The sequence below is a fragment of the Convolutriloba macropyga genome, chromosome 7, assembly GCF_964194025.1.
Source record: "Convolutriloba macropyga chromosome 7, txConMacr16.3, whole genome shotgun sequence".
In the NCBI taxonomy this organism is placed as follows: Eukaryota; Metazoa; Xenacoelomorpha; order Acoela; family Convolutidae; genus Convolutriloba; species Convolutriloba macropyga.
Genome location: NC_134474.1, coordinates 70,259,305 through 70,287,059, shown reverse-complemented (window position 1 = coordinate 70,287,059; position 27,755 = coordinate 70,259,305). Strand labels below are relative to the sequence as shown.

At 34.1% G+C, this 27,755-nt stretch overlaps 2 protein-coding genes across 2 annotated transcripts in view; one reads left to right on the top strand and one right to left on the bottom strand.

Moving 5' to 3' along the window:
* Positions 1-78: 78 nt before the first annotated feature.
* LOC142343288 (sodium-coupled neutral amino acid transporter 7-like) lies at positions 79-26,846 on the bottom strand. Its single transcript, XM_075395095.1, has 5 exons — positions 26,713-26,846; positions 24,606-24,767; positions 8,929-9,305; positions 6,537-6,822; positions 79-565 (listed from the first exon to the last, which is right to left on the bottom strand). Exons 1-5 carry the CDS (start codon positions 26,777-26,779, stop codon positions 147-149), a joined length of 1,311 nt encoding a protein of 436 aa, XP_075251210.1. The 5' UTR covers positions 26,780-26,846; the 3' UTR covers positions 79-146.
* The window catches only part of LOC142343289 (mitogen-activated protein kinase pmk-1-like), a 137,687-nt gene continuing 123,618 nt past the window's right edge, over positions 13,687-27,755 (top strand). Inside the window, exon 1 of the mRNA XM_075395096.1 lies at positions 13,687-13,698. The gene's annotated coding sequence lies outside the window, so the exon portion shown is untranslated. The remainder of the gene's footprint in view (positions 13,699-27,755) is intronic.

Sequence of the window (27,755 nt, the reverse complement as noted above, 5' to 3'; positions counted from 1 at the left end):
TTTTCCTTCTAAATAATTAAACTTGGTTTATGTCAGCTGAAACTAACTTTTACCTCAATGTCTTATCAATATTTGACAAAGTCTCTAATCGTTAACTATTATGTATATGGCTGATGTTATACCACATATGAGCACAAATATAAATGCTAAAAAATAGCAACTCCCAAAATCAGAGTGATCAGGCCAGTGTTTGAATCAATCCTCTGCTTTGAATTATCAGAACCATTATCAAGCTGTTCGTACGATGAGGTTGGTGAGAGCTTTTCACTTCTCGATTGTTTAAACTTTGCGATCAGACAAAAAGCGGGAAGACCGAAAGACATGAAGCAGCTGAATACCCCAGCAAAATTCCCGACGTCTCTAAATCCATGTATATATGCAGAAGGAACAAGTACGCAAACCAATATTATCACTGTTTCGATATGTCTTCTAAGAGTCCACGTTCTTTCGCCTTCTTCGAAGTTCAGATTTTTTATTTTGCGATAGACGTTGTCACAGTAATATCTACACATATAAGTTCGTTCCACGAATGATGTCAGTACAGACACCATCATTGCAACTCTTGCTGAAATGTTTTCAAAAAGTTATTTTCAATTATATTTTCTTTTTTATTTTATTTTATATTTATATATATATATATATATATAACTTTTTTATATATAAAATTATATATATTTATATATATATATATATATATATATATATATATATATATATATATATAAATATCATAGAAAAGATACTTAGTGAGAAAAAAACATTAACCCAGACTTGAGTCTCAGAGCATTTGGGCGCTGAAGCAGCTATTGTCAAAAGTAAAACCCAATTCAGCTCAGAAACGTTGCATATCGAGTGTATTTAAAATTTTTTATGCGCACTTTATCCTTATTAAGATTAAAATGTTTTTGGACAGGTTAAGTTTATCTTGTATAATTTGAAAAACTAGTCGTGCACCAAAATGAAGTTTGAGCGGCATAATTTCATACTTATGTAGCTAATAAATTGTAATTACTATAGTATTAAATACGCTCTATATACTTAATTTGCTCGTTGGTTTTTACTGCAAAGCCCAGTTAGTTTAGTTGTTACGACCAGCTACGCAAATTAATTGTTACAAGTAACCTCGCGGAAGTTCGAATCGAAGATAAAATAAACTTTTTGGCAGGAATTAAGCTGAACATGTTATCTTCTAAGAGGAAAGTCTCACTTGGATTTCAAGACTATACAGTGTAAATTGGGATACAAACAGAGTACGAAGTTGCGGACAGGGTTCGTGCGACGTGTGACCTTAGGACATAGTTCTTACAAACTTTTGATTGCACCAGGGGGTCTGAAAAGAGCCAATTTTGTGTCTTCTCGTTTTGGATACCCCTGTACCGAAACCCAATTTAAATGATCCTTACATTATTGTTTTTATTCACATTAAAATCAATAAAAAATTTGTGGTCAAAATTCCGTTTCTCCGTTTTTTTAGTTACTAAAATAATCCGTTTTGAAGTTTTTGAAATCTTCAACATAATTTGAATTTTGAATGTACAAATAAGACAAAGAGGCTCGGTAATTTGCGTTTGCACAGGATGTTCCAACCCCGCGCATCCAAATTTTGATTTAACTGCCTTCCAAATGAGGAACAGGAAAAAAGCGTTAAAAAATCACATATCTTTCAACAAACAATTAAGTTAAATTGTGGTAGATTAGATAGCCGATGATAATTGCCACCAATGAGAGTACTTGACAACACACACACACACACACATACAAATAATAGCATACGCAAATCACGACCAAAACCCGATGACTATATTTAAAAAACAAACACTTAAAAACACAATGAAAAAGGAATCAAATAAAATCTGATCTAAAAAAATCAACCTGTATTTCATTAGATATTCATTGGAGATATAAGACCTCTCAATAATCCGACTCAGTCACAGCCGACAAAAAAGAGCAAAAAGGACAAAAATCAAAAATAAGTGTCTCATTTTGACAACAACCAAAATCAAATTGATTGACAAATCTCTTATCAACTCGACTCATTAAAAAGGCTGCTTTGTACGTCATAGGAAACAACTGAGACTTGCCGTTAACCATAACATGAAACGAAAAACTAGAACGCGGTGTAGCAACCGTTGAAACCATCAAGAACGCGGTGCAACAACCGTTGAAGCAAATGAAATTAACAAGAATGCAAATGAATTTAACAAGAAAATGAATTTAACAAGAACGTGGTGAATTTAACAAGCAGCAAACGAATTTAACAAGAACGCGGTGCAGTAACCGTTGAAACCATCAGCTATTCATGAAGAAAATCAAACAATGTTATTTTTGCACTTTTTCATTGTAAGTTGGGCCAACCCATTTGTGTGATAATCTGGAAATGAAACAAACAACACAGAATGGGCAGATATCCAACAATTACACTTCTCCTATGAAAAGGCGTAGTAACAAAGCCAAGAAACCATTAACTGAAAATAAAACTATTGTAATGTTTGAATCTAGGCACATTGGAAGAGAATGCGACCTGTCGTTACAGAGAGCAAGCTACAAAAGTGAAAGAAAAAAGATAAAAGTGACAAAGTTCAAAACCGACTTGTTTTTTTAAAAGAAATATTTTCAAAAATTCAAACAAACTACAGGCTTCCCACTTTAAAAAACAGATCAATTTGCAAACGCCCAGGAGATCAGTTTTGCTTGTTTTTTATAACAAATCATAGGACAACAAAAGAAAACAGCAAAACCGGACAGAACTCAAATTTTCACAGATAATTTATCGAAACCAGTGTTGAAGCCATTCTATCTAAGAAACATTAAAAATCATTAAAGAAATTATAATGACGAAAATGGTTGAATGATTTGCTTCGATATCTTTTGACTTTACTTGGGTCTTCTAGGTAAAGGGGGTCTTTGTGGAAGAAACTAAAAAAAAACAACCTTAAATACTGACCAGTATAGAAAACTAACGAAATTTTTAAATATAAACATTTCAAACTCTATAGACATATGTCATAACACAATCAACAGCAGAACAATTTTTCAGAGCAACAAAAACTTGGTGAGCTTGGTCAACAATAAGACTTTGTTACCTTGTGACGACAAAGAGAACGAAAAGGGGAAAAACAAAAAAAATTCTTTAAAATCTTATTGAAAGTCTTTTAAACTGTTAGCTGTAAACTGAAGTCAGAAATTAGATTCAACTAAATATTCGTGTAAATAATCACAATCCTTGATTGTAAATAATATACCGGACGACAACGAAAAGAACGACAATTAGGGGCAAAAACAAAAATCTAAAAAATAATTGGGAGAGCACGGATGCGCAGCCGCTAAAACTATAGGCTATTCACTGAAATCTTTAACAAACATTTTGTGCGTCTTCAATGTCAAAGTTCTTTTTTGCCAATTGGAGCTCTCTTTATTGTGATATATTGAAATGGGAACAAAAGACAACCCCAAAGGCAGGAAAATATGCAAAAACTTATTAAAAAATTATTTTCTGGAAAAGATTAAATGAAAGTCGTTACAACCGTTATTTCTAAACCCAAATCAATGATCAAGTTCTTTTAAAACTCTAGAGAAGCAAAAAACGCTTTTGATTGACAGGAATAGGGCGTACGAAATGAAAAGAACTACAATTACAGGCGAATTCAAAAATGCAATAACTTTGTGGGCGAACGGCTTTGCAGTCGTTAAAACTATCAGCTATTCACCGCAGTCATTAAAACAAATTTTTGCGTTTTAATTATATGCCGATTGGAGTTATCTTTAATTTGATGAGTCGAAAAGGGAATAAAGAAATACCTCAATTAAAGGAAATTGTGCAAAAATTTACAAAACTTTACGAAATTTTGTAGTAGGAAAGCCAATAAAAACCAATACATAAATATAGAAGCAGTATAAGAAATATTTTTCCCCTTGAAATAAGTGTTGCCCTGTATAAATTGAGACTACATCTGAACAGAAATAAAGTTTAAAGAAATGACAAATTTCAAAACTTCACTGTCATTCTTTTAAAAAATATATTTTCAAAGTCATAAGAGGCAATAGATAGCAACAGAAGACATTGTATAGACTCACTTGGAGCTCTTTTAGGACCCAACTGTACCCATAAATAATAAGACGTAGCCATAAGGCTGCAGAAAGAATGACAAAGGAATCCAAAACAAAAAAAATCATTCAAAGTCTAGGAAAATAAATTGTCAATGCCATAAAAGCTATTAGCTTTTCTCTGATTGCAAACCATTTTTATATGGCCTTATATTGGTTTCAATAGGGCATGTTATTGATTGGGCCATGATTGGAAATCGTTCTCCTCAGTAATCAACTTAGAAAAAATTAAAATTGCGAAAAAAATTTTAAAAAGACCGCGCCCTAAAAGAAACCGAATAAATATTGATATTAAGAATCCATGATGAGTCCAAACCAAGCCCTGATTTTTTCTCGCGTCCAAAAAAAAACAATTATTTTTTCCAAATGTTGGCAAAAGAGATCACTTAGCTAATCAAATATTTCAATAAACCACAAATAAATCATGCTTTTTGTTTAATTATTTAAGTTTTTTTTCGAAAAACCGGCAAACATTTAATTCCAGGAAACTCCTATAGAAAGCAAAAGAACTGCCACAAAACGTTCCCAAAGATTGTGGCAGCAGTTGTTAGGTCCCTACTTCCAAAAAACTTAAACGAAATAGGATACAAAAGCGTATTTGGAGCCGTTTTTGATTTAAAATAATCACACCAGCAAAAAAAACCAACAAACTCGGATAAAACGAATTGGCGAGTCTTCTTTATCTTTAAACGTAAAACCATTCAACTTGTTTTTAAGAGTATTAACAAAATTTAGCAAATTTTTCAAAAAAAATGGCCAAATCTTAAGGAAAATATGAATACGGAATTCACTCCACATTTCCCAAAACTTTAAACCTCGATAACTCCCTGTAAAAAAAACGAAAATCAAAAAATCTTTTCAATTCCATATTCTAAGCTGGACGGGCTTTCTAAAGATACCAGTCTCAACTCTCTACGATGAATATATCGATAGGCCAAAATTGACTGAACAAGGAAACCATTTGAGTACATAGTTCCTCCCTCCCCACTAAAGTGGGGGTCGGAACAAAAATGTCTTTTAGTACTGTTGTTTTCTGTCTATTGGAGATCTTTCGTGCCGTTGGATCGTTTCTGTTACTTTTTTGTTCGAATTGCTCTTCCATGTCTCTTTTCTAATCCACTTCCGAATTGAACTTTGTTTAAATGAACCGTTACTGCGTTTTAAGTTTCATTTTGATGCTAAGGAGAGTTTATGCGTACGGTAGTTTAGATTAATTGGGATATTACCGATTATTTTGAAAACTTTCATTAGATCGCTTTATGTCTTCAGCATGGTGTTTAAAAATTTATTTGACGATGCTTCGGCTATTTGGAATTCTGCTGAAAGCTTTTCTTTCAATAGGAAGATCTCTGGCAGTATCGTTTTTTGTTTTTTGGAGTTTTATTTTATCTGTTTCTTAATTCTATCAATAGAATACTATTGTAAATTTTGGACATCAAATAGCACTAAATTGTAAATATGTTATTTCAAGTGATCCGAAAAGTTTCATTCTGATTTGTAGTGGTATTCAGTTGATTTCAGTATGCTGATTTTCATCTATGAATACATGTTAATATACTGTAGTTATTGGTTTGATTCAGACAGTGGCCCTTGAAAAATGACATTTGAGCTGATAGTAGTTTTCTTTTTTCGGAATTTTTGTTGCGTTTAAAACTTCCTACGCCAATTAAATTGCTGTATCATCTTCATGTTGTATAGTATGTTAATTGTTTGCTGCGATTTCACTGACAACATTGACATAAAGAACGACTGCTGCTGGCCCTCAGATTATTCCATTTTAACCTGATGATTTAGTCAGATAGAATCTGAATAAGTAATACCGTTTTTCAACACACTTTTTTTCTATCACAAAGAAAATTGTTCGTAATAACACTAACAAATTCTGGTTGTTGATTTAAACGCTTGTGCTAGATCAAAAAAGCGTTCAACTTTTTTCTTGGTCCTTCAATACGATGGTTTATGTTTTCACTCAATAAAATTATTGTATCGAAGCAACTGAAATCTTGAATTGATTTTTATTTAAAAGATATTATTAGTGGAGTGATGTTTTGAATGCTTTGGTAGTAGTTGTTCAAAAGCCTTTGCTAGACTTGGAATGACTGAAATGGGTCGATAAATTTTGTTCCTAATGTTCCTCCTTTTAACTATACAGGTATAGTTTAGATGTTTTTCTAATTTTTAAGAAAATACGTTAGCTAATACGTTGATGGCAGAGTTTAAATTGGTTCACTTAGCCAGTTTACAGTCCCTCATTCCCCGTAAATTTATTTAGCTGAGTCCCGTTAATAGATGCTAAGTTTGATTACCAATAACATTATACATTTCTACATCGGTGACAAGTCAGATTTTCATGATTAACCTCAATATCTTTTTGAGTTCAGTATGAGATATGGTTTTCGTTTTTGACACAACACTTAATTTAGAAATCATACCAATGCATGCGACAACACTCTCTGGACTACAGTTGAGCAGAAAATCGTCTTTAACATTATTTCCGAATGTCAAATAGCCCAACACTCCAACCAGCATAAAAGCAGAGAAGGCAAATGCGTACAACCCACCAATCACATTGTACCACTTGCGAAGTTGTCGTTTCTCTCCGATTGAATCGTAGCAAATAATACTCATTTCATGAGCACCCAGACCCAGCACCAAAATGGGTACTGCGCCCAAAAAATCCCAAAGGTTGGTGTGGTTTTCAGGCATTTTATTGTTCTCCTGTAAAAAAAACAGCTGAAAAAACTATTAGAGCATGAAAAGAATCTCTTAGAGTAAAAAATAGTTTTTGTAACCCTAGACTATTTCCCGATTCATGAAATGACAGTCATTGACTGATTACTCAACTTTGTCACTTGTACCCGACTTTCGCTGGAACTGAAGTCACAGCTCTCGAGTTTTATTCCAAAATAACCGATATCCTCAACTTTGGCTGCATGTGTAAATTTTGCTCGTCAGTTTAGCTCAAAAAAGACATCATACTTTACTGCATGTCCTTGACGCTTAATAGTTAATAATTGTCTGTATGCGTTGTTTTGCATATAATATAAATGACGTTTGCTTATTATTTCAGCCTTGCATATTGCGGAAAGCAAAAGCCGCAAAAAATCATCAAAAGTTTAAACTAATTCACAATTAAGGGACGATGGGAAATGTAGTAAAAGCTGGATTACAAATTCCACATTCTGCTATCCACCCTTTCTTTCTAAATTATGACTCAGTCATAACTTTTTTATAGCCTCTACATTGTTTTAGAAATGGCAAAAAAAATTACGCTAGGCTAGCTATTTGCCAGGAAATGAGTACAATTTTACAGTGCAGAAAAAAAACTTGCAGCAATTTTCTAAAGCTCTTGATACCTAGATTCTGACAGAATCAGTTTAATTTTTTTCGGTAGCTATTGTTTGCAATTTTTTTCCCAATAGTTCAAATTTTGAAATTAAAATCAGAAGCATAACAGCAAATCCACAAAAAATAGGTTCACTTTAACAGAAAAACTGAATTGCATTAAAAGATTGTCAAGAAAAGACGTTCCACTTAATTTCAAAATAAAAAAATCTGTGGGATATCAAAGATAAATTTTATCAAAGATGGGCAGTTTATTTTTGAAAATTTTAACTGGCTCCACATCAAAATTGATAATTCAAAGAAAATAAAAACAAGAGATACGGAAAAACACAAAAGAAACGCTTACGTTTTGTAAAAAAAAACAAATTATTGAGGGAAAACTTAGAATGTATCAATTTAGAATGCATCAATTCATTATAGCATAAGTCGGTTAAAAAGTTTAATTGTCTTCATTACTAAGTAGACATTTCACAGATTTGTTGACATATTGGGCATCATTACATTGCCTAATTCAGATGTCTTCAAAAATTGGACCTTTATATTCATATATTTCGTCCGAAAACAAAATTTATTCAGCCCAACACTTTTCTTTAAAAAGCCAGCAATCAGATTACGTTTGGTGTTCTAACAAAATTTAGATTTGATGCCCTTAAATTCGCTTTAAAATCCGTAATTTTAAGCTTTTTTGAATTGATTGGTGAATACAAAAAATTAATTAACAACAATTCCCCGAATTTTATGTATCATACTTGTTTTGATATCATAAAAATTAATTAATACGCTGACAATGGAACTAAAAAATTAAGGACTTTCGAGAAGTTATAATTACTAGTGGGTGCAATTCATGTTTTTCAGCCTGAAATTAAAATTATTGAAAACAATTGTTGTTTGTGACTTCATTTGATATTAGTAAAAGTTTTCTTTTTAGTTCCAGGGAATCCTTTTTTCTTTCTTTTTTCATTCCAGTTTGTTTTTACCGATTTACATATTATTTCTATTTTAAAATGTCTCCTTCATTGATCGATTTTTTTCTTTGGAGCGCCCAATGAGAGCGGTTTTTAAACTCCAAGTTTTTTTGAGAAATCTAACATTTGAGCCCCTGACTGGTTCCTAATTTGAAGGAAAACTCTTTAAATGTAGATCAAGTAAGTGAAGCTCAAAACTGATGCATGCAAATTATTGACTATCAAATCATGAAAAGAACCCCTGAGACGCTTAAAATAAAAAGTCCTGAATTACTTTTTTTAAAGTTTTCAACATAACCTCAAACACGTTTCTGAAACCAGGCGTCATAAAAAAATAAAAAACGTGTGGGCCTTGTATATGCAACGCATCGAGTGTTAACGAATTCTAATTTGCTCTTTTGTAAAACCCAGTGATCTGAAATATCATTTGGAATTTTTCAGGAGTAGAATAATTTTACATTTTTAAGGTGCTTAACAAACTGACATATTATTTCAAGGTCATGAAGAGACTAACCTTGTGATCAATCTTGTCTTCTGTGTACATAAATAAGGTCAAAAGGACAATTGAGCATGAACTGATACACGTCAAGATTCCAGGAATTTGCAGCATGTTCACTTTCTTCGGAATAAGAAATGGAATAGAAAGTATAACACAAGCAAGAAGGCTGAGAAAACGGTACATTTTTGCGTGTTTGTTGTATGTACTTGCTCCGATTATTAATTCGAGAAATATTTCCATTTGGTCGGCGAAAAATGTAATCGAAACTAGGAGGATTGTATAAGCTTTGAGCAAAAATCCGACAATGTATATATGCGCCAGAGTTTTTGATTTCACAACTCGTTCACACAATTCAAATACGAATCGGCTATCTGTCTCGTCCGCAAGTTGAACTAAAAAAACAAACAAACAAGCTGATAAACAAAAAGTATCTGGGGTACACTTTGGCTGAGAAAGATTATGTGTAAACTGCTACAAAAGGTGATTTTTTACTGTTCTCCTTACGTTAAAATGTTATAATCTTTTTTTCCACGAGGATTTATCTGGTCACGTGATATATCGAACATTTCAACTAGAAAAAAAAACTAAACTTTATGCTGGTTTCGTTCCGTGTCCTGAAAGTTGATTTTGTGGGGTGTCCTGAAAGTTGTCCGTGTCCTGAAACTTGAAAGTTGATTTTGTGGGGTTTTTTTTATTCAATTACTTAAGTATCTCTGTCAGGTTCAAATTTTTCAGCTGTAAGTTTTTCTAACCCGCAAACAATAACCCTCTGGATTTTTATGCAATTATTTATTATTTCTCGTTATTTCAATAATTTCACTCTTTTTTCTAATTGGTATGTTGTTAGCATGTAAATGGCTATAATTACAGCTTCAAGATAATATAATTGCCAAAATTGAGTAAAAAAACCACGAATTAATATTTCGATCTTCGAAGAAACAACTTCAGAGTAACTCCGGTTTACTGTTTTTCAGGCTACCATTCGGTTACAAGAACCCAGTAATCATAAGACGGAACCAGTGAGTTTTTCCATATATTGCATATTTCCAGTCCATGAGTACGCAAATGTCATATAAAAACTATCAATACTTTTCAATTTGGTTTTGTAACATCTTGTTTGATCTTGCTTTGATTATTAGTCGCAAACTTTTTAAATCATAGTGAAAACAAAGTTATTATAATTGCTTTGTGATTATGACAAGCTGGTTTTTATTAAAAATTAGTTTAATTTTTTCAAATCAATTTTAAAACATATTAAAGATAGAAAGTAAAGATAGAAATTTTCTACCAAATTTTTGTTGTATAAGAGGAAGTCACCGCTTTTTGATCGTTGTAATAAGAGCGTCCAAGTAGGACCTTAAAAATCCTACTCCTACGAATTTTGGTAGAGCCGAAATCCAAGGTAAAGCTGAAAATTTATTATGTGTTTTCGTCGAACCAAATTTAGTTCCATATCAATCTGAAAAAATTTAATTGACATCTCGCGAACAGTGAGTATGAGTAAGTTTTGTTTTCACAAAACAAAAAATTGATTATACACTCGCACTGCCGTTTAGTGTCTGCTCATATGCGTCTTTAAGTTACTCTAAACGCGTCTTTGCTGTTCTAAACGCACAAATTGTTCCACAAAACCATTTACGCAGAATTAATTTATATCATCGAAAAGCATTAGTTATTTGCATGGAAATTTTGGCTGGAAAAAACGAGGTGAAAATACAAAAGAATTAGATGTAATATTTTTTTTGCTTTATATCAAACTGTAAATTTGTCTTCGTCTTCTTCTTTTTCGCATTTCAAAAAAAATTCAATGAAAATTTCTTTCTTCAAATTATTTTTCTGAAACTAGTTTTTGGTCGAACCTTTCTACAGACTACACTTTTCGATTGATGAGCAGATCATTCAGGCGATTACATTGGTATCGTTCATGGATTTTTCATGCTGTTTTCTAATCTAGTTTTTAATTGCTACACTTCAAGATATTTGTCTTTTGTAGATCTCTAATATATACATTTTAATCAGATAAAATAAAATTAGTATTTTCAATAATGTCTTTTCGCTGTTTCAGGTCTCCAAATGCTTAGAGTTCTTTGTGTGGTCTATCCCTTTTTCTTACAAAACAATTCTGCAATTCAACTTTCTATTTCTTTGCATCTACTTTCTATCAGTTAACATTCGACAATCGTCTCTACTCATTTTTTGGTAAGTTCAATAAGTTTTTAAACATTGCAAGTAACCAATCAGATTTACAAAGAGATTTGTCTTTATTAGCAAAACATGAATTTAATACATTCAGTAGACAATCCGATTTATGAAAGTCAAGAGATTTAAAAGCAACTGCTTTTATTAGCAAGACATAAATATTGCAGATAAACTAACTATGCTTGTAATAATATTTCATGTATGAAGTATATCAAGAAGTTCATACATGACACTGCGCCTCTTTAATTAAATTTTGTCATTGTTAATGAGAAAATTTTCAAAGCACTGAAAGCAATTGGTGAAGCAATAATGAGCACAGCCTTGTGCAAGGAAGTTATTTATGATTTTTGAATTCATTGCAATTTGTTCACAAAGTTCGTTCATTGGTGAACTGCTTGAATAACTGGGCACTACTGGCATTACTCTCTCTCTCTCTCTCTCTCTCTCTCTCTCTCTCTCTCTCTCTCTCTCTCGTATGTCACTTTCTTTCAAAATGAAATACTTCCTCATGACTTCTGCATGTGGTTTTGTTTGAAGAAAACTGTATTCAGCATCGTTCACAACCGCAAGCGGTCTCACTTTGATCTGCTGATGTCCAATTAGCATGTCTGTCCAGTTGTAGCGATTTCTGTATTTGCTGCAGAAGTAGCCAAACAAAATTTGAAGAATTGAGGATATCACGAATGATATCAGACCAAAGAAAATCGTCATTTTCCATGTTGAACACTCCGTAAACCTGCTACTCAAACTTGGACGAATAATTTTCAAATCCTCTACTATTCATGTTGTCAATACATTCAGTCGGTCGAATGATTTGCGAAAGTAGTCCGAGTTCTTTGTCATTTTCAGTTGAACTTTTTCAATAATCTGCTGCCTGGCTTGTGACTCCGTTGCTATATGAGGCATCTCATTAGGAGATGGGATTTTTGAAAATAGATAACGAAGAGGTTCTGCTAAGTTTACATCTACTCGCATTACCGAGTCGTTTCTACAAGACACCATATCTGCACGAATTTCCATAAAAGTTTCGATTTTTGTTCCACATTCTAATTCAATGACGCAAGCCTTACAACCATCAAGTCTCTTTCTATTGAGAGGATTGGTATCTCTCATCTCACTCAAATACATATCAAACTGCTCAGTTGCAGATATGATAAGCCACTTCCCATTCCCCAAGCTTTTTGCTTTCTCCTTCACGGGCAATTGACTGTGTTGATGTTACAGTTTTGAAGAGCAGCAAACTGGTTTCCAAGTAAGAGTGCTCCCAAACACGTGTCTTCTGCAGTTTCCAAGGAAAATCCGTTTGTGCAGACTGAAAAGCTACTTGAACCGATACAAAGATCAATTTCGTGCTGTGATAACAGTGCAATCCTTCGGGTTCATTCGGCAACAGCTATATAGTCAGCCTCGGTTTCATACTGTGATGCATAACCATCTGAGTCGTTAGTAGGCATCGGAAAAGTAATTGCGCGATATAAGTTCAATGCTGTTGAGCCCGATGCAAATGGTATTGCCAATCGAAATATCATTCCGTATTCTTCCACAGAAGCACTTGTCTACAACTTAGTTTCGTAGTACGTTAGAATTTGAGCTGGTGGGATTGCAAGAGTAAGTCTATCAGTTGATTTAACTTGTTGGCTAGCAATTTTGTCAAGTATTTTCTCTAAGACGTTTCTGGGTAACAATGTCATTGGGAATAATTTTTCGACCATCTTCATTACAGCATTTAAAATTGTTAGTCGATAAGCGTAGGTGGCAATTCGATAGCTTTTAATTTCAATATTTAGTGCCAGTAACGAACTTGCTAAGTTAATTTGGAGTTTAAGTTTTTGATCTCGAGCATAGAAATACTGAGAGCATGCCATCAAGCTGCGAGAGTTCGACTCGATAACTGAGATTGCGTTGTTGAGAACTCAACTCGGGCATGGTTTTCCTGCGGTGCAATTATTTGTTTCTCATTCAATCGTATATCTTTTAATTGCGAAGCTACGACAAAAAATTTCTCTTCCAGATTATCTTTGACTTCTGTCCAAATCTGGTCATTGTTTTGTAATTTTTCCAAAGCGAAGCCGATGTCTTCACAATTTCGGCTTGCTTCTCCGCAACTACCGAAAATACTTCCGACTGCGCATGCTATACCAGCGCCCGCTGTCAAAGCAGTTAACGCTCCAAATGCCACTAAAGGTGCTCCTCTTTTCTCCCTATTGTTGGATTTATTAGCGGTAAGGGTTTGAGAAATTTCATCCTTCAAGTTTCTGATGTCAAGGTCAGCTGCTTGTAATTGATTTTGAACATATTCAACGAAGTAGTCATAGTTAGGAGTGGATTCGCTTGTGTTCATATACGTGAGATTGCAACCAAATTTGTAAGAGAACCACTATTTTTCTAGTTGGTCCGAGATGTTCTTAAGAGTTATATGCAGTCCAGATGGCAATCTGGGAAAAAGAACCAGAAATTCTACGTTAGAGAAGTTTTCGGCCAATAACAGTTTCTGCTGGTAAACAAATTCGATTCCACTTTTTGTGATTTGATTTTCATCACTTTTACTGTTTAATACAAATATCAAAGCGCTGTAACTTATTAAATTAATCTGTGATAACATGTTTGCTGCTATCATTTGAGGAATCTTATGAGAAGATTGAACATTTAAAGGCGGGATTTAATTGCACGCAACGGTTGGCCAGACAGTAACATAGACATTACCCGCAGAAAACTTAATAACTTTAATATAGCAGTCAGAAAATGAAAACAAAGCTTGCCAGTTCATCCCATTTGTGGGTGGCTTCCTCTTAGGCATAATAAGGGAGTTCCTTGGAACTCGGGAAGAAATAAAAATGTGCCAAAGGAGGTTTATAGTGGCTGATTACGTTTTTAATTGAGTTGTAAAATTTGCTTATTTATTTTTGTCAAGGAAACCCAAGGGTAAACTTGCTGACGTAAAAATAAGATGTCACCGCCAAGTGCAAAGAGTTAAAAGGGGCGCAGTGATCATATTTTTAAAATTAGTTCAAAAGCGACTTCTGTTGTAATTTTAGTTCTCCAAACAGCGTAATGTATAAAATGAATATTGAAGCACTAACAGGTAAGGTAATTTTTCAGTTTTGGTAATGTTTGCTCTTCTGTTTCTGTTCTTTCTGTTCTCTTCATCTTTCTGTTGTGAACATGTTGAGTTGGACGAAAGGTACTATATTCTATGCTGCAACAACTATTTGGCGTTTGTTGAGGACAGTAAAATTGTTCATTATTCTACAAGTGTGGATTATCCCTGCCCAGTTCAGCTGCAAATGGAAAACACAACGCATCTTCCATATGTTATAATTTTTCTATTAACTGTAGTTTGTTGTGTTTGCTGCTGGCCTTGTGGCGTTGCCTTTCTGGTAATGTATTGCAAATAACTTGAGTTGCTTTCTCTGCCTTTTGATTTGCAATATAGGTATTTTGGGTGGCCTTTTTTTTAATTAAGAGGGCAATTTTTAAATGGCGTAAAATTATTCCAGATGTAATGCCTCTCGCTCGCTTCAAAAGTAATTTGAAGTCGCTAAATGAACGAATAGTTGATTTCAACAGCACATATAGAAATTTCGATAAATTGAAAAGTCTCGGTTGGAATATTGTACCTATCATTGATGTTGAACAATCATCTACTTGGCTGGAAGCAACAAGTAAAATAATAACAGCTGGATATGCGAATTGCATATCAAATGACTGGGTACAGAAGCTAATTGCAATCAGCAACCATAATTTGTTTCAATTTGATCAAAACTTCTTAAATTTTTTAAATGGTATTTCGAATGAACAACAGTTTTTGTCAGATGTAGATTGTTACTTCAATTTGCAATCAACTGTAAACAATCTGGGACGTGAATCTCGGATTTATTCCAAGCTTGCGTGTCTTGACGTTGAACTTAATCAACATTCTTGGTGTTACAGCATGTCATTAAAGAATAAAGTTTCGACAAATATTCCAACGTGCTTGAAATTAACGAAATTAGATGCAATTGTACAGTTCAATTCGTGGTTTACTGATGGCCACATCAAAACAGGTGGTGACGATTCAGTGTCTATTACGTTATTAGGAGAAAAACTTTATTTTATTTGTATTCCAGGGAAGCATTCCATTAATTTTGAGAAAATTATTCGTAACTCTGACGATTTTATGAATTTCGTAGTAAAAGGTCCCGTTAATTTTTTCACGAAAGAAAATGTTAAATGTTACATTCCACAGCCAGGATATATTTTATGCCAACCAACTTTAGCTTCTCATGCTGTATTGACGTCTACTGCAGGAGTGTCATTTGTGTGGGGCTGGGAGGCGTGTAATATGAAAGATTCAAATAGAGTTGAGCGTGTTTTAAGGGATTATGGATCCGGAATTAGACATGAAGGTTTCAAAGCTTTGCTTGGTTATGCGGGCATGGAGGGCGCTTTGCAAATTAGCAAAGAGCTTGATAAGATCCACGAAGTTGAAGTTAGCGGTTTATCAGAGCATTTGTATGCCTTTAATCGGAGTGGAGTTAAACATACACTTGATAGTAGTAAACGTGGGAATAATTCGCCCTTGCGCACTGCCAGTAATAGAATGAAACGTAGTTTCAGGTTACCCGATAGAAAGGAGCTATATCTAGCAAGTAAGTACAGAGAGCAAGGTTAATGTTATTATTTGTAGAATGCAACTTATATCATATTTAACGTGCATATATTTAGATACATGGCTAAAGCATGTCAAGAAATTTAGTTGGAGAGAATGTGAACTTGTGTCGACCTTGGGTTTACTGGATTTAATAAGAGCGTGTTGTACTGAAGGAACAAGTGGACTGGTGAATTCGGCATGCTCGGAAGTTGCAATTTCAAAATGGCAACAGTGTGTGGCGTTCAAATTGTGATCAATTTGAACTGTAACTAGTAATTACTTATCTGAACTTAAGTGAGCCCCCCTGTGGACACATGCAGTTGGATCAAAATGATATTTCAGAAGTTGATAGGTATAATATAGGGCTTCCAACTAGTGTGCTTACTTTTTTTATTTTCATCATCATTTGTGAAAAATTTTGATTTTTTTTTGTATTTTTCAATGTATTAAGATAGGTAATAATATATGTTTTGCATGTGTAGTAATATATAATAGTTTATGTTTATGCATTCCATACCATTCCAAAATACCCTAAGGCTCCTTTGGAATGGTTTCTTATTAGATAAGCTTAAACCATGCTGTCTCGAGTTAGTTATGTATGTGTCTTCACTTGGTATTATGAATCACTCAAAACTACTCATATCATTTTTAGTTATTTACAATTTGCAGACTTGCATTCACTAAGTTACAAATTTATGGAGAAATTTATGTATCTGAACTAAAAGCTGATTGATACTAACGTACGTTGCGTTTTTAAGCATATTTAAGATGACCTTCTCAGTAGGGTGTCAGCATAAAATTTTGTTATTTGAAATGAGTTGGTAATTATTTGGAGAAATTTATTTATTTGGGAACATGCTATTTGTTAGTGTCAAAAAAGTGAGTTTGTTTGCGCTGCCGTCCGTATTTTGAAGTTGTATTGGCTACTTGTGGCCCCGATTGTTGATTCACTGCGGCTTTGGGTTTTGGTATTTGACTAGATTTCGCCTGGATTTCAACTTGATTTTGTGATGATGGTATTAAGGGTATTTGAGTTGAGCCTGATGCCTCTTGCTGTTGAGCTCTCTCCTGTTATTTTCGCGCTAAGATTTTTTGCTAAGTTTGAAGTGGGGAGTGCTGCTGGGTCCCGGCTCATTAAAATTTTGTCTTGTCGGGCTACTTTGAATGTCAGACCTAACCGGCAAATCGTCAGGTGGAGATTTGAACGTCGGTGATGGGCTGTGTGACTGCGTTGACTCTGGGGGGTTATTTGTAATATATTCTCTGAAGTATTTGTAGGTGTTTTTGGCCTTTGTTGAAGAGAAGTTTCAGACGTTTTTGGGAGTTGCGTTTTTATTGCCGTTCTGACTGAAGGAGTACTTCGGTTGTCAATAGGTCTGTATACTATCTGTTCTATTTGAGAATCAAATAGTTGAGGTTCTTTTAAAATGTCTGGAATAAGTGGATCTTCATAATATTTTTTGTCGTCTATCACTTCTATGTCTTCAACTTTATACTGCGGTTTAAAAGGCTTTAAGCGGACTCTATGAACTATTTGTGTAAAGTTCGTGTTGACTCTTCGAATTAAGTAATTACTGCGTGTTAAGACTTTTTCAATTCGATAAATTCCCGTCCACTTACATTCCAATTTTCCTACTTTTTCATGCTGGTTAGAAATTTGCGGATTCAAAAGCATGCAATACTCTTGAACTTTCAGTGGGAAAGCTTTTGCTCTTTTGTCGTAATAATCTCGGTATTGATTAAATGACAAAACTAATGATTCTTTCGTTTCACCGAATAGTGTTGACATCTTGGATTGAAAGTCACTAATTTAGTCGAATCTGCTTTCAAATCTTGGTAGTGTTTTGTTATTGAACCTTAAGTCGATTGGGTTAAACGGAATTCTACCATGAAATTTCAATGAGGGTGGACATCCCAAAACATTATTATAGCTTGTGTTATGTTGAAATACTGCTAAGTCAACATACTTGTGCCAATCGTGTTTCGTTTGATTTTCGTAAATTTTGAGATACATTTTTAGCGGTCCATGTGATCGTTCCAATAATCCAATAGTTTGTGCATGTTTTACAGTAGCATGATTTAATTGAATTTCGAGCATCTCTGCTAACTCTCGAATGAGAGAGGATGTAAATGCAGAGCCTTTTTCTGTGAGAATTCCCAGTGGTATGTAAGAGCGCCTCATGAACCATTGCATTAAGGTTTTTGCTACTACCTCTGCTGATGGGGACGTTACTGCTTGTGCAAACAAATATTTTGAAAATACATCCATTGCCGTAACTATATAAGAGTAACCTCCTGATTTTGGTAGTTGGCCCACGATATCAACTTCTAGTAAGTCTGCTGGGAAGCTAGTGTTTGAACTAACTGGATTTAATGGCGGTGTTACTGTTTCTTGATTTACCGATTTACTTTGCAAACATGAGAGACAATTACTTATATATGTTATCAGAAACTCAGTAAATCCTGGGAAATAATAATTTCGTCGGAATTCCTTGATTGTTTTTCTGATGCCTAGGTGTCTTTCAGTTTTGAGTTGTGAATTCGAAATAAGAGTTCTTTTCTAAGGTGTTTCGGGACTACGAGTTGTTTGGTAAAGTTTTTTCCTGTATGATCATAATACTTTCGATATAATGTCTGATTTTCTAAAACTAGTCTTCCAAACTGTTTGGAATATTTTTGCTGATCATATGAGTTGTAAGTTGTGTCTGGTTTTTCCTTCGCTCTAAACCAGTTTATGACTTCTTTTATATCTGGATCATTTCTTTGTTCAAAAGCAATATTTAAAGCGCTTGTAGATTCGTTCAGATCTAACTTATCTAGAGGATTTTCTTCGGACATTGCATTAATTGTTGTATTTTGACCGTCGAGTAAAGCTGTTAATTCAACGTCAAATATTTTTTCGTCATCGTGAACTTGTATTGTTGGAATATTTTGAATCGTTTCATTTGTGTAAAAATTGTTTTGTATGGAATTTAGACTATGGTCTGGTGTATTTGACAAGATTTGTATATCAATGTTTTTGATAGGTACTTTGTTGTCAACTTTCAATTTAAATTTTGTTGCAGGATTGACATGAACTCTAGATAAATAATCGGCTGCAGCATTAGCTTTCCCTGGTATGTGTCCTAACAAAAAGCGAAAAGAAAGTACATAGTCAACTGCATTCCAGATATTAGTTGGCAGTCTTTTTGCTTGGAAGAATCGGCTGACACTCTTATTGTCTGTTAAATTAATTATTGGGTTTGAGGTAACTCCCCAAATATAGTGTTCGAAAGCTTCGAATGCAAAATAAACGCTTAAAAATTCCTTCACAAAAATCGAATGCTTTAGATGAGCCGGCGAGAATAAATGTGATCCGAATGCCACTGGTACATATGTTTTTTCGTTTGGATTCAGAGAGTGGTCGTGATAGTCTTCAATAAGCAAAAAATAGCCTGCTGCATAATAACTTGCATCACTGACTATAATGAATTGGCATCCTGGTTTGGCCATTTTTAAAGATAAATTACATGCTTCCTTCAGGCTATTCTTCAAAATTTCAAGACTGGTTTGGTGTTCTTGAGTTGTTATTAAGTCATTTTCTTTTCTCAACAGTTTAAAAAATGGTTAGAGTTTCATAGATAAGTTGGGAATATATTTGGCAAAATATTGCATAAATCCAATTAGTCTGCGCACTTGTTTTAATGTTTTAGGCTTTCGGACTGTTTTTAAAATTGTTCAATTTTTTTTTGTTTGGAGCGATCCCATGTTCAGTTATTGTGTGTCCCAGGAAATTAATTCTTCGAATACCAAATTCACACTTATCCATTGAAAATTTAAATCCCAGTTTTTCAATGCAACCGAAAATGAGTTCCAAGTTTTGTATTAAGGAATCTCCATTAATAGCACCACTGCCTAGATCATCAAAGTAAACGAAGCATTGATCATTGGCAACACATGATTGTAAATGCTTGCTTACCCATGAGCTGAATGCAGTTGGTGATCTGCTAAGTTCTTGTGCAAGTCGTTTAAATGCTAATGTTCGGCCACCAAAATTGAATGCAAGTAGTTGTATGCTCAGCTCGTCAGCCATTTGCATGGAAAAATATGCTTGACTGCAATCCATTTTTGCAAAAATTTTCTTGCCTGCTAAATGAGCAGTTGCATCTGCCATTGTAGGAATGGGAAAGTTATTATTTTTGTAATCATGTCTGAGCAAATGATTTATTCGTCGCAGGTCAATTAGGATTCGAAGTTTGCCTGATGATTTTCTTTGAGCAAAAAATGGTGAAGAATATTTAGAGAAAGGCAGTGTTGTTATAATGTCATAATATTGCATGAGAGCTAATTCGATAAGAAGTTCGTCGCGTAAGTGAATAGCTGTTGTTGGATTCGGAATATAAATTGGTTTTTCATGCTCTGGTGTGAGTTTAACTAGGCAATCTGTGTTTTTTCCCAAGTCCAGTCGATGTCTTGCAAATGTTTTGTGATGTTTAATTAAAAGGTTTTCCATTTTTTTGCGTTCGATTTTCGTGAACTCAGAGTTTTTCCAATTGAATTTGTTGAGAAATTCATTTCTGTTTTTTGCGTCCTTTGTTGGATCAAGTAATTCTAATTTTTTGAAATTAACTATAGTGTCATATATTTTCCTCTGTCCGCCAGAAAGCATTGTAGCATTTGGGCGGTTTTCTGGTGTGGCGAACCAAAATCCATCATTATAGTAAGGGCAATAGTTTGAATTGTTGTTCGTGGTTTTACTTTCTATTATTGAATGTATGGAGTCTGTTGTGTTTAGGAGAGACGGGTGAATAGGCACTATGAATGATGCTTGTTTTGGTGTGAGAATTGTGAACTTCGCTATTCTTGTGTTTGGAGGTATAGTTACACTGTGGGGAAGAAGATTAATAACTCCCACCTTTGTTTTTAGGTTGCTATCGACTTTACTAATTGATGACATAAGGCAGAGTCCTGTTTTTTGCTCAAATTTTGTTGAAGGTTCAATAATTCCTATTGCATTTCCCAGATGTCCTATAGCGTTTTCATTGTGTAATTTGCACTCTTAGGTTTCCTGTTGATTTGCTGCAATAGACATTCGTGAAACATTCTCTAAGATATATTTTTTTGTTATTGTCTTCGTGTTTTTCTGAGGTATTGTAAAAGTATAGTCAGGCAGGTGAAGAAGTCCTTTACTTGGATGAAATACAATTTCTTGGTTGTTGAAAAAAGGCATTCCAAGTAGTGTCGAGTTTAATTGTGGCAGATCCAGAAAATTTTCTTGAAATGTTTGTCCACCGATTGATATTATGAGAGAACATCTGAGAACTATAGAAACGGAAGTCCCATCTGCCATCTTTACTGTTTTTGTAATACTTTGATGTTGTGATTTCACCAAGTGAGGACATTGTGATTTGATTTTTTCAAAATTTATTAGAGACATTGCACTAGAGAATGCGCCAGTATCAAGCAAAGCTTCAAGGTAAAAGCTCTCGAAATCTAAGTATACGTAAAAAAGTTTTACACCATGCGTGTGTGTAAACGTTCTGTTAGTTGAGTGAGCTAGTGTAGATAGAAAAATTTCAGGCTGTGGCTTACTTAGTTTTTTGTTGGTCCCGTATAAAGGTCATACGGCAAATGTCCGCCTCTTTCCGGTGGCTTTCTGTAGAAGCAGTCACGAACAATGTGACCCGGCTCTCCACAGTTTCTACAGATGATCGGATTAAATCTTGATCTGTATCCCTGTTGTCCTCGATGAAAATTGTTGTTGTTATTGTTGTATCCGTATCCTCAGCGATTTTGACCTTGGTTTCTTGGAGCCCAATTTTGTTGAAATCGACCATTCCAGCGTGGTGGTCTGCTGTGAGGATTACCTCTGTTTTGGGTATATCCACGAGAGTAGTTTCCTTGGTTATATCTGATGTTGTTGTCCAATTTTGTCATTTGTTTTCCCATTTCTTTTTGGTTTTTCACATGATCTTTTTGTGTTTCAATTACTGAATTGATTGCTGTAAATAATGATGATAAAGTTTCTGGTTGTGTGACGGCATTAAATGCTGTAGCATTAATTTCGTCGTCTGGCAGAATACTTTTAGGCACTAGTCGTTTGGACACTTGCGAGCACAAATCGTCGACTGTGTCTGTGTCTGGGCGCAACAAGAGTTTGAGCCTGATTTGCGTTGGCATTCCAGCGATGAATGCATCTCTTCTTCTGGTTCTTTCTCCACTTTTGTCGACTGCGCCAGCTCCTGTTGTGCTAGGAAACGCTATGTTTGCTAGTTTCATTAAGTCAGTCAAATAATCTTCCGGTGTTTCCTTCGTCGAATTGAATTTGCGTTCTTGAAACTTTAGTTTATAGAGTTCAAGCTGATTTTGACTGGCATATCGAGTCAGCTTTGCTTGCTGCGGGTAGTTCTAAGAAATAACTAAGTGCTCCTCCGCTTAAATGTAGTTTGAGATTTCCGGCGTTAGGAACTTGTGATAGTGTAATTGAGCTTTGAATTTGTTCTTTGAATACGCGGAAGTCTTCTGTTGGACCGCCTGAGAAAGGCGTGAGCTGTACTGTAGGAGCAGGTTGTGCAGATGCTGTTGCACTACCGATGCTTGTTGTAATAGCAGTTGCAATTGCATTTCCTGCTGCTGCCACATCTGTCATTTTTTAAAATAAGTGAAGAAGTTCAAATTCGAAAATATCAAGTTCAATCGTTTTTGAAATAAGAATATGTTCTTTCAGATACAAGTAAGCGTGTTTGTCGAGTGTGAGAATTATTAATTCTTCTTTTTGATGATCTTCAGTGACCACAAGTAAAATGATTCCTTTTTCTTCATTTTTAATGATACACAGGACTTCTAAAGGACGGTCTTGAAAATTCAGTTTTGTATTTAATAAGTAGGAGATTTCAAGTGAATTTTCCGTATGAGCAGAATCAATAAGTGCAGTAACATTGCTAGGCAACATTATGGTTTGTTTAGCAAGATAAAGTGTTATCAGATAATAGGTAAATTTTTGTGTCTGCAGAATCTAAAAGAGCGGCAACTTTACTATATTGGAAATTTGATTTATCAATTATGAAGAGGCCACAAAAATTTGAATTGATTGTTTCATAGAGTATAAAAATTTTCGAATTTTCGGTATCAATAGAATAAGAAAGAATTTTTGCTTGAATAAGATTTATTTGAATGTAAAGATTTTTTGATTGGATATTATTTAAGAAAAAGCACGACATTTTTTTAAGAGTCATTGACCACGTTTATCTATCACCATCTTTTGTAGATCTCTAATTTATACATTTTAATCAGATAAAATAAAATTAGTAATTTCAATAATGTCTTTTCTCTGTTTCAGGTCTCCGAATGCTTAGAGTTCTTTGTGTGGTCTATCCCTTTTTCTTACAAAACAATTCTGCAATTCAACTTTCTCTTTCTTTGCATCTAATTTCTATCAGTTAACATTCGACAATCGTCTCTATTCATTTTTTGGTAAGTTCAATGAGTTTTTAAACATTGCAAGTAACCAATCAGATTCACAAAGAGATTTGTCTTTATTAGCAAAACATGAATTTAATACATTCAGTAGCCAATCCGATTTATGAAAGTCAAGAGATTTAAAAGGAACTGCTTTTATTAGCAAGACATAAATATTGCAGATAAACTAACTATGCTTGTAATAATATTTCATGTATGAAGTATATCAAGAAGTTCATACATGACAATTTGAAAACCGTTTGCTCTACTGTATTTTGAGTGCCAATTCTGTCGAAAAAGAAACAGATTTCATCACAGTCCCTGATCGGGCCATTTCGTAGCTATAAAATATTCAACTTCAAGTTTTGATCACTTTTGATTAAAATTGCGCCAGCAGTGCTTTCCAGAAAACTGCAAATCAATGCTTAATTTTAATTTGTGAAGGCAAATAAGTGATTATTGCATTAGGCATACACTTTGGTAGAAAACCAATCACAAAAATTCAAAAATAAAAAAAAATTATGTGTTTTGTTGACATAAAAATTAGCTTAGCAGTCCTGTATGAAAATAAAAATAAAATGCATCCATTTTAAAAACAATTGAAACTTTCAGTACCAAAAACCATCGACAAATTTTTTCAAATATGGTTTTTATTCGTTCAAAGTAATATGATAGTCTTGCCTGACTTATTTCAATTGATTTTTCAATGTATTGATCCTTCAGCTCCGTGTTCCTGATCTTGTTCTGTTTTGTTCTTATAGTAATTCAAGTGTTCATTAATTGATTTTGTTCTGGGGTTTCCTTTTTCAGAGCAATTATAGCCTATTTTCTACTAAATCAAAACATTCAGATTAAAATTCAGACTAATAAGAAATTTTATTAGAGAACCGATGATATAGAATAAACAAAATAAATCAAGCTAAAATTCGAACAATTTAAAAATAATGCAAAATAATATACAAGATATCCTTTCTATTTTCAAGAACCTCACACGATAATGCGAGTACTACTAGAATCTTAAGTAGCACACCGTCAAAACCTACAAGATAATATTATGAAAATTTTGCCCCAGGTTTTCATAAGACTTTTGACCATCTTTTATTAGATATACTAAATCAGATAAGCGTCCGCTTTTGCTTAATTAAAACTTAGGCTATTTTTCCATGGAAGCTTTTCCAGTAGAAGGATCATACAAACAATATTGAAAATACTAACAAACATCTATTGAACAAAATGTCCAGCAGTGTAAAGAAGAGGTGAAAGAGATTCATTATGATTTCTTTTTAACGAGAATTTTACCTGATTGCAACAAATGACGTAAAGGACTTATTTTTGGCAAAATGATATAAATATCAAATTCTCAGTTTCAATGGAGTTCATCCAGACAATTGAACGTATTTCATCTAGGTAAATTGGATTTACTTACCATAAACTGTTATAGTTATGATGTTTCCAAGTACCGCGCAAGATAAGAGAACGAAATACTGAATAACTCCTCCGCTGATTTTGACAACATATGGTAAAGCTACAATACTGGCACCCAGCATTGAATTGACCAATACAAGCCATGATCCGAAGTAAGTGAGATCTGAAAATATTTTAGATATTGTGAGATCTTAGATATTGCACCTTTGTATAACGTGATCTACATAATATAGTATTTTCTTTCGCTTAGTTTAGCACTTAACGAATGCTATTCCAAACCCTAATCTAGAGCTGGAATTAGGAAAATATTTAAAATATTTATTAATCCCAGAGAGGTAAAGTCACACGGTCGAGGACCATAGTTAAAATCGAGGCTAATTTTTTTCAGATGTCAAGCCACATTCTTTTCATGGGTCTGATAAAAGTCTTTTCAAAGACATTTCGGGTCAAGCGTAATTACGAATCTTTTCATAGTTATCGTGAGACGAGCTTGAATGTTTCATGAGTCGATCAAGAGTCGATTCAAAATTTTTAAAACTTTTTTTGGCTTCTGTATATCCAAAAAATTTTCAACTTTTTTTGTTCTTAAGATAAGGTAGTTATCACTGCTGGACTATATGGCCACATTACTTGATTGCATGAAACTAGGTACTTTGATTATAGCGGTCACTTCACGGCAGCTATGATGAAAATGTAGCCTTATTCATTTTTTCCTTTAAAATTTGTTGTATCAATTTTTAGAAAAAAGCAATAAAATTGCACATGAATTAGTTATTAATTCAGGACACGTTTTTTGTCCAGCCAAATTCAAGGACACGTTTTATTGTCCAGACAAAGCCCTGGACAGGTTTTGTCGCCGAGCCAATTTACCGGACACATTTTACTGTCTAACCAATTTCAAGTGTGGTCGTTCTATTTCCAGCCAAATTCGAGGACATCACTTAAAGTTCACACATTTTTTTTCTACCAGAAACCTATTCAGGACAGTCCTTTCATGCCTTGTATTGGTTGAGGACGGTCTTTCAATAATTCCAGGTCTAGCAAAGGTTGAATTATTTCGTTTTACTAACACTAATAAGTCAAACAAGGCCAATTTCATAATAACTTCACAGTTCTCAATTGTTTTAGAACTCTAATTTTCGATGTTATTAACACTTAAAAAATTATTGTTTCAAAACTTACAGAAAATAAATCAAAAATTATTCTCCAATCCTTCATCTTCTTGGATGGATTAGGGTTAGTTGGTTTCTCCACGACCATCCCAAACCCAACATAAAAATGTGGGTTTTAATTTTGAAAATCAAGATTTTAAATTTAAAATGAAACACTCATTCTTCGGATTTTTGAAAATTTTCCTCATCAAGATAAACTAATTATCAATTTCCATATTGTGAGAATTGGCGACTTTTGCCCTAGAAAATTTTATCGGTTTTACTTGTGTATTTTTCAGGTCAGGTCGTTATAGACTGACTTGCATATTTTTCAGTCTGATATAAACAAATCAATTTAATGAGTTAAATTGGTGTTTCAGGTTACCATCGCGCTTTATCGTAGGACATCATCAAAATGTTTTAAACTCTCCGCGTTTTTTTTCAACCAAAATTATCTCCCCCATTCTTTTTAAAAATTCCAGATGCCGTTTTACTTGTTCCGGCTAAAAAGCTTTGATTTTTTATAAAACTAAAAACAAATTTGTCACTTGTTCTAGGTCTCTGATCTTTTTCATTCTTGCGATTTTTGTTACTACCCAGGGTGAGATTCAAGATCAGAAATCGATATTTCCAGACCACAATGAACCAACCAGGGAGGTGTAGTGGGTTGAAATTACACGGCCTGGAAAGAAAAACGAACGCACGAAAATCTGGACAAAGGAAATTTTGAACACACGATATGAACACCTTGTGCGATCTTGAACGCAGAAAAAAATTTATGGTCAGACTTTCCTGAGCAAATTTGCCCATGTGCAGACATTGTTGCGTTCACCAGATCAAAAAATGAAGCTCCATTGAATATGAAGACGAGAGGGTTCCACAATTCCATAAATCTATATATTATAAGTCTTTTTTATTAGTTACCTGTGTGTCAGTAAGAAAAAAATGCAGTCTTACCTTTTGTCCTGTCACCTTTACCCAACAAGGGCGACTTTTCTCCACTATTCAATTTATCCGATTCCATTTACGCACAAGGTGAACTTGATATTACAGATTATTAATCTTGAGATTTAGTACAATAAATCGGTCGATTTGTTAATTCAATCTGCCACAACACTCGACAAATTTGCCAGGCTTATTGTGTGCCCAAAAGACTGTTAGTCTGATAGATAGTGGCCTTTTGTTTTTCGAAAGATTGTCAACGTTAAGCATCTCTTTAAGAGCAATCAAGATTACCGTATTTAAAATCAACATAATTAGGGGGTATGCCTCATTACAGTTCGAACACAGAAATCAAATGCAAATAAATGAAGCCCGCACGGGTACTTGTTATTGTCTAGACTTGAAGGGGTTGTTCATTTTCACTTTCCAATCTCAAACATTGATAATAATAGTAAACACAGATTTCCGGGTCAAGGTGTTAGCGCCAATTACGTGATCTCTTTGGTGGGATTGCCGATCAGTAAGGTTGGTTGACCCTGACATTGCATAACCCCCCCCCTCCCCGACTGTTGAACTAACAACTTAGGTGTGACCTGCCATGTAAAATGTATCCAAACTTTTACTTCATAAGTAGTCATGAGCACTGTTTGTATGTCCTCCAAACGAAATAGCCATATCATAATATTTACTATAACAACTAAATGTGGAATCATTTTCGCGTTTATAGAATTTTTGATGTCTTAATTTAAAAATTGCACCGTTAGCTGATTCTGCTGTCGCGTAAACTGATTTAATTATTATTTTATTGGCCCTGAGTTTGATGACCCATGAGTTAAAATTAGTTCTCAGTTTGATTGCCTTTTTCAGACTGAGAAATCGTTTTGTTTCGCAATAGCTCGAATATTTTTATTTAGTGATTTCTATACCCAGTACATCTACACTTTATAGCAATCTATCGATAGTTTTGTAGTAGTTAAGCCTATAAACATTCATTGATGCTGCAGCAGATGAAAATCCATAACGTTTACTCCGCCAATCACACACACTGAGGAGATTCT

Bases quoted from the DNA above. Each gene is read 5' to 3' on its own strand.
- LOC142343288 (XM_075395095.1), bottom strand. From the start codon at position 26,779: ATGGAATCGGATAAATTGAATAGTGGAGAAAAGTCGCCCTTGTTGGGT. The intron at 9,306-24,605 runs GTAAGTAAATCC...TTGTTTTTTTAG, and splicing joins CATAACTATAACAGTTTATG to TTCAACTTGCGGACGAGACA. The intron at 566-6,536 runs GTATGATTTCTA...AAAACATTTCAG, and splicing joins GAGTGTTGTCGCATGCATTG to CAAGAGTTGCAATGATGGTG.